The sequence below is a fragment of the Austrofundulus limnaeus genome, unplaced genomic scaffold (assembly GCF_001266775.1).
Source record: "Austrofundulus limnaeus strain Quisiro unplaced genomic scaffold, Austrofundulus_limnaeus-1.0 Scaffold151, whole genome shotgun sequence".
NCBI lineage: Eukaryota > Metazoa > Chordata > Actinopteri > Cyprinodontiformes > Rivulidae > Austrofundulus > Austrofundulus limnaeus.
The window spans coordinates 994,227-1,001,782 of NW_013952553.1; the positions used below are offsets into that span (position 1 = coordinate 994,227).

Here is a 7,556-nt window from a genome sequence, read left to right on the forward strand (position 1 = left end):
GCAGAACATCGACGTCATTCAAAACTCCTCCTTCTGTTTGCTGATTGGCCCAGGTAAAATAAACTACAAGAGACTCTGCACAGAAAACTGACATTCTGTTCTCTGATTGGCCCGGCTAAAAATCTGCCAGTGAAATCCTTGTCTATTGGAGAAGTCCCAGACGGAGCAGAGAAGGAAACTAGAACTGAGCGAAGCTGCGTAGGAAGGCAAGGGCCAGGCTAAGGATTTTGCTGAACTTTACTGAAGAAGCTGAAACTGAGCTGTTAAAGCTAAAAGAAACAGAACACTAGCTATAGGCTAAAACACAAAAGTAAAAGTTTAAGAAAAAGCAGCAAAACATTAGCTAAATGCTAAAAGTCCAGCTTAAATTTAAAAGGAACAAAGTGATAGTAAGAAACTAAAGGTAGTAAAAGGCTAACTTAAATGTAAATGCAGCAAATGTCTAATTAAAAGTAACAGCTGGCTAGAAGTTAAAGTAGTAAACGGCCAACTAAAAGCTGAATGCAAAAGCAACTGAAGTTTAGCTTAAATTAGTTAAATGCATCAAATGGCTAACAGAATAGCAGCCTATAGCTAAAAGTAGCAGAACAGTAGCTAAAAGCTTCAAGTGGAAAAGGGTAATATAACATTTGAAAATTATAGTAGTGTTTTATGAAGCATGAGGGAAAAAAAGCAGCTGAATATTTTTCAAACCTATAAAAGTTCAGACAGCCCTCGTCTCCTCCCCTCATCTTTAATTATAAATGATTAAAACAACAACAAAGGCAGAACTAGTTAGAGTCTGAAAAAGTTTCTTTGTAGAAGGATTTCATGCAGAACCTGTTCAGAGATCAATAAATCTAAAAACATTCATTAATGTTGGCGATGAACAAACACTGAAGACTGTTGATGGTGTGAGTACACGTCACTAAAAATGACAGCTGTTAAAAAGAAATCACAAAGATTTATTCATATTTATAAGAGGTGTCAGCTGGTTTTAACGATGTGTATGTTCCCAGCTAGGTTTAAAGTCAGACAACAGATTTCTGTCCGATTTGTTGACGACACAATAAATACAGAAAATCATTATCGTTGAAAAGGAAAAAGCCATCTGGAGCTTTACCAGAACACACTGAGCTGCTTATTGTCATTAATTTAACTCATTTTATTTTTTCTTCCTGCTTCAGTTTTACCTGTTGATGTTCTCGAACTCCAGACGTGATGTGCTGCACAGCCGTGTCCAAAAGGTTCACACATAAAACCTGGCCAGGAAGCGCAGAAATTATTAAAATAAAACATATTCACGCCTCTGTGGCAAATAAATGACCTGGTTTACAGCTGGAGGCGTGCGGCCGGACTCACAGGGAACCTGGTGAACAGGTCGGTGAACATCTGAGTGGTCAGAGGGCTTTTCCTCCGACTCAGGAAGGAGAGCAGAGCGTCCCTGAAGAGTCCGGAGACCCGGTCTACGTCCACATTATCCATAAACCTCAGCTGCAACAAAGGATCAGACAGACGTTCAGACTTTCTATAATGCAGAAACTCAATATTTTGACAAAAACAATAAACAATCTTATATTCATTTCCATAGATTACGGAATAATGTGTTAAAACAACTCTTTTAGTTTTTAATACTAAAACAGAACTTCGATTCACGTCTACTGCTTTGTTGTGGAGACRGATAATTCAATAGACTGGAAAATAAAACCTGTCAGTGCCGGCTGATGAGAAATTAATTAGCTCGGAGCGTTTGAGAAAAGACTATTTCATTGCCGGATAGATGTCACTTCTTTTGTATGACACTCTTTTATTGAAAAAATAAATAAATAAATAAATCAGTGTGTGTTTTTGAAAACATCTAACAGCAGCTGCCTCCTTCGGCTGAGCGTCAACATGTCTGCTGATATGAAAAACTGAGATTTAGTCTGTTTTCATTATTAATCACATCATTAAACTGTAAGAACATTAAAGGTCTGGCATTTCTTTACAAACTGGTTACACCTGAGAAATTCTGCTCGTCTTTTAAAAGGCTGTTCAGACCTCTTTACGACCTCTGACCTGCAGTCATCTGCCAGTAACTGCTCTCTCAGGAAATCTAGGGCCCTCTGTTTCATTTATTCCCACATTTCTTTTATTTTTTCTAAATTTCAGTTCTTCCATTTTAATTATCTAAATTCTGCTTTTTCCATTTTTGCTTCATCCCTCATTTTCATTATGGTCCTATTTTAAACCTAAAAAGTGTGGGATTAAAAAAAAATAAATCGAGCCTCCAATTGCAGTTTCTGATATGGTCGAGGTGGGCAGTTGCCTCGTGCTGCATCTCGTCAGGTGCACCCAGTCATGCCGCCCCCCCAACCCAGTGGCGGATCTAGGATTTTTCTGAGTAAGGACCCATGAGGGGGCCATGATATTCATAGAGGGGCCAAGTGTTTGTTCAACATTCTTGCACATAAAGCCTCGGTTTTGGTAAGGTGTGTAAATTTAACCAGTCACATATGTTGCAACAATTGTAATGTAATGTTATTTAAAAAAACTTAAATTTTCCTTATCAATTTTACATGCATATTTACTGTACATGGATAAAATATTCACAAAGCATGTGAGAAAATGAAGCCATTTGCCAGATGAAAGATATTTTTTGCAAAATTGTTCAAGTCTTTTAAAGAAGAGAAGACTTCTGTAAGGCTGTGTCCAAAACGGCAGGACGGGTCCTCCGAAGGTCGAATTCGTCGGCYGCATACGTCACAGCGCCGCGACGAAGGACGTCCAAAACCGAAGACTCCTCCRATGCGGCCGACAAATACGTCCTTCCTTTGGCCCGAATCGAAGGACAGGTCTGATGAATCCTTCCCAGCCCAGCATATCCCATAATGCATTGCAGCCCGACCGGAGATTTTTTTATGCTAGTAATGGCGGACGAAGCGAGAGAAAAGAATACATTTTAAATAAAAATATGGTGATATAAAAATAAAAATAAATTAGCGGTTGTAATTCTAATACTTTTATCATTTGTATGGACATGTTTTTACATATTATTTTTTCGTCATAAAAAACGCGAAATAAACATGCGCCTACAGCGGGTCAATTAATTCTTCAAATGATACTTTTAAGTTACTTTTATAGTTTTGTGATATTAATAATGCTAATGTATTGATATTTTTCTAGTTTTGATTTAAGTTTGCTTGTTTAGCGTCGTCACAGTTGTTAGGTGACAAGACGTACGCCGGGGTAAGGAGGGGAGGCTAGACCGTCCAAATCCACAGCCTCTTTTTTTCCGGTCTTCCCAGTCTAACAAGGACCCGGCCCGCCGCGACCAAGTAGTCTGGGTCCTCCGGAGGACCCGGCCTCTCGTTTTGGACACAGACTAAGATTGATTCATTCTGGACTTTACTGTTTGACTCATTACTGCCTCTAGTATTTGGGCATGGAACTGCACCCACCATCATTGCTCTCAGGTAAAGGACAGGTGAGTGACAGGACAGGGGCACTTCAAGGGGCCAGTCAGATTTCAGCAGGGGCCAATGACTCTGTGGCCCCGCCCCTGCCCTGATCTAAAAAAAATGCATTATTTCACATGTCTTAGACCCACATAGTAGTTTGCTATGGCTCACACTAGGGGTACGTGAGTCGTTGTTCGCCCAGGGTGCCAAACAGGTTAGGAACACCACTGCTCTTATCCATGGCTGACCTACTTTTATTTTATTTTTTTCCTGTCTGTGTTAGAACCCACCCCACTACAGGGGGCGACAGCAGACAAGCACTGCAAAAAATGTCCACCTAATCAAGTTTTAAAACATTATATCCAGTCAAAAAGTCTTTTTGATCTTATTTTGAGACTGATTTACTAAACAAGAACTGATTGTGTAAGAATAATCATCTTGTTTTCAGAATGTGTAAGATTATTTGTCTTGTTAGTCTGAAAATTTGACTCAAATTAAGTCAAACATTTCTGCCAGTGGAGTAAGAACATTTTACTTGGTAAGATTTTTTAAATACTTGATTTGACTCATTTTTTTCTTATTTCAAGAATCTTACCAAGTAAAATKTTCTTACTCCACTGGCAGAAATTTTTGACTTAATTAGAGTCAAATTTTCAGACTAAGAAGACAAATAATCTTACACATTCTGAAAACAAGATGATTATTCTTACACAATCAGTTCTTGTTTAGTAAATCAGTCTCAAAACAAGATCAAAAAGACTTTGTGGCTGATATAAGATTTTAAAACTTGGTAAGATGGACAGTTTTTGCAGTATAGAAACTACTACATACTGTATTTTACCCAACCTCCCAAATGAGCAAACTCTGATTTCGTGTTTTGTACCAGATTCCATGATTCCATCACGTTTTCCACATCAAGGAAGTCATAGGGTTCTAGACATCACCCTGCGTCTTTCCTCACTTGATACTTATATTAAAAATCCTGTTTTGTTTTTTTAAATACAGTCAAGGACTGTCTTTTTCCTTAAAAACTGCTTTACAGTGAACAACAGYCTCTTTCTATTACAGCTTTAAGAGTCTGCAGCCCATTTTTCCCTCACTCCAACCCAGTTTTAAAAGTTTACTTCAAACAAACGGGCTCTTCTGTTTGACCCCATCATGCCTGACCTGCCTGGTTTTAAATAAATGGTTGAGGATAACGTGTGCAGCAAAGGCCAGGGAAATAAAAACCCATGTTAAAAAAAAGGAACAGAATTCTCTTGTTCTAAAAGTAAAGTTGTTCAAAGACAAACAGGCCTGAAGGAGGTAATCCGAGACAATCCCTGACCTGAGACGGATCAGTGAGTCTGCAAAATCAAAAATACCGGAGGGATTTGTTTCGAGTCTCGTTTGGCTCATCTGATTGTGTCCCAACAGCCTCCCACAGTCAGGAGGTGAAAGACAAAGACGTCCAGCTGTGAGGGTGTCAACCTACGTTGCTCGCTGCTGCTTCATCAGCTGTCCGAGCCTCTTTGGTGTCAGCAGGCAGAGCTCCTCGCAGCACTTTCACTATGTAAAGAGACGCGCTGAAGGGAGGAAAAAACCCATCAGCAACACAAACGAGAGCTTTTAAGTCCACTTTCTGTTTAAACCAGCTACCTACATGTGAGAAAACGAACAAACCTGAAGTAGTAAAGACACACGGAGGAGTCGTTCAGCTTCTGGGCTTTCCTCATCACTTTGTCCAGCAGGTCATGCAGCTCCCCCTGTCGGTCGGCAGCCGTCCTGCAGTAAACTTTAGACCTACACAGCTGGTTCCTACAAACAGGAGAAATAAATATATCTGAGCATCAACATTCACACAAAGATTTCAGATCCTTGAACCCTAACAGCTCCAGACTGAACAGGCAGATCTAAATAAACCCAGAGATTTTCACTTGAAGATGTCCGCAGCTTTCCGGAGGAAGTCTTGTTCCTGCTGCTCGCTGCCGGACCTCATTCCTCTGTCGATGATGTTCAGCAGAGGCTCCACCAAACCCAGGATCAGAGGACTGCCAGCCTGCCGGGCCAAGAACACCTCGAGCAGGTCCAACACCTGCGACAGACGAGCCGAGGAGGGAGGAGTCACGGCTGATACTTCAGGATCAAAAGCTTCCTGTAAACCCGTCCTGGTCAAACCGTTACCTTGATCCTGAAGTCCCGGACCAGCATCCGCTCCTTCTGCAGCTTCGCCTTCTCGTCCTTCTTGGCTTGGATCCTCATCTTCTGCTCCGAGAAGAGCGTCGACAGACTCTTGTCCAGCTTCATCATGGCTTCATCGTCTAGATCTTCATCACTGCTGGCGTCTTCCTCAGTGGCCTGTATAATGTTTCAATTTAAACTGTTGAGATTATTTAAAGTGTTTTGTTTTTACTTCAGGCAACAATAGTTAGAGCTAGCTAAACCTAAAAGTAAAAAAAAGAATTAGCTCAGAGCTAGATACTAGCTAATGCTAAAAGTAACAAAAACAAAACAAGTGGAAATGGATAGTTAAAAGCTTAAAGTAGATAAATTTCTACCTAGGAGCTAAAGTAACAAAACATTAGCTAAAGCTAGAAGCAGCCCAATGTGTTTGAAAAGACCTACAACTGCTGACACGCCACATTTTAACTCATATTTATAACCAGGGTTGCACATAAAATGTTCGGTCTGGTTCTCAGGGGAGAACCTAGGGTTGTTGCTTGGTGCTCACTCATATTTTCCTTCACCCATTTAACACATTTATCTAGAGGGGTGTCAGAGCATCTAACGTCCCCCTGTTCTGTTTTATGACTCCTATCAGCTGCAACGTCTCAGGACATCATRTYAAATCAGTCCAACAAGTTTTTAAATTTATTCTTTTACTCTGCATAAATTTTTTAAACTACCTAAGTRGCCGAGGGGCTGGGCGTATGTCATATAAACATCCCAAACTGAACATTTCGTGGTTAAATGTCTTTTAGACTAACATGTCCCTCAGATGGACAGCTCCTGTAGTTTGGTCTTCTGGATTTTTGGCTTTGGTTAAACCAGCTTTCTACTAGGAATGTGCGATATGGCAAAAAATTCATATCACGATATACATCATGATGAGTGGCGGTAATGATATATGTCACGATATAAAACTTATAATAGAAAATAAATAAATCACACATTAATTGAGTGGAATAAATATGTATAGGTAAAAAAATTAGACCTTAGAATCTCCTTTAAGGGACGCCTTAAAGTCTCCCATAAAAATCTAAATTTAAGGGAGATCTACCATAGATATCTGCATCCATTGGGTGTTGTGTTTGGAATCACCTGCTTCGTTTTAAGGTGGTAAAACAAATTGCTTTTATTTATTCCTTTCTTCACACTTTGCAGATTATTTTTTCTGCACTCCACCTGTTTAATCTGTGCGCGCTCCGGCGAGGTGACAATCATTATAGTCGCGCTTTGGAGTGCGCGCGCATTCGGCCGTGCGTCATGGCGCTATGACGGCAGGAGAAACGAGGTCCAGACTGATTTTTGTGCATCCCACCTGAGCACTGACTTCACCTGCACTGACAGTCGCCTCGCTGCGTGGAAATGAATGGAGAGCGAGCGACGTCGCCTCCCGTGTGTCGAGCCCTTCACACATGCAGCGGCATGCGCTCCTCCTGCAGCAGGCAGTGTGGTCGGTCGGCATCCGACCGGAGGACGCGCCGTCACGTAAACATGTAAACAGTTCGGTGTTCATTTTCACACACCTGAACCAGGTCCGGATAAGTTTTTTCCCCCTCTTCAGCCAGGCTGCTTCCCGCTTCCTCTGTTTTGACTCCAGCTCGTTGCATCATCAAAAAGAGTTGCGCGGTTGGCCGGTAGACTACAGATCTCTATCATAGGACAAATTGATATCGTTTCTACCGTATATCATTTATATCATGCATTCCTACTTTCCACACTCTCCAATACAAGCAGCAAATATCTGTCTTTTGCACAGAGCAAAATAACTTAAAACATTCAAATGCTTTATTTGTTAGACTGATTTATTTTTTCAAAAGGCTATTTTATTCAAAAAGATAATATTATTTAGATGGTTTCAGCTCATGTAATTATTTATTCTTCATATTTGATCATTTATTGAATTACATTTATCCCAGAAAAGCTGTATCACAG

At 40.5% G+C, this 7,556-nt stretch overlaps 1 protein-coding gene across 1 annotated transcript in view; it reads right to left on the reverse strand.

Moving 5' to 3' along the window:
• Positions 1 to 7,556, reverse strand: part of mybbp1a (MYB binding protein (P160) 1a) — a gene marked incomplete at its 5' end in the record, with an annotated part of 26,499 nt that overhangs the window by 8,674 nt on the left and 10,269 nt on the right. The window contains 6 exon segments of the mRNA XM_014016669.1: positions 1,173 to 1,241; positions 1,342 to 1,473; positions 4,894 to 4,984; positions 5,082 to 5,216; positions 5,336 to 5,493; positions 5,583 to 5,756. Coding sequence (XP_013872123.1) covers positions 1,173 to 1,241; positions 1,342 to 1,473; positions 4,894 to 4,984; positions 5,082 to 5,216; positions 5,336 to 5,493; positions 5,583 to 5,756 — 759 coding nt within the window.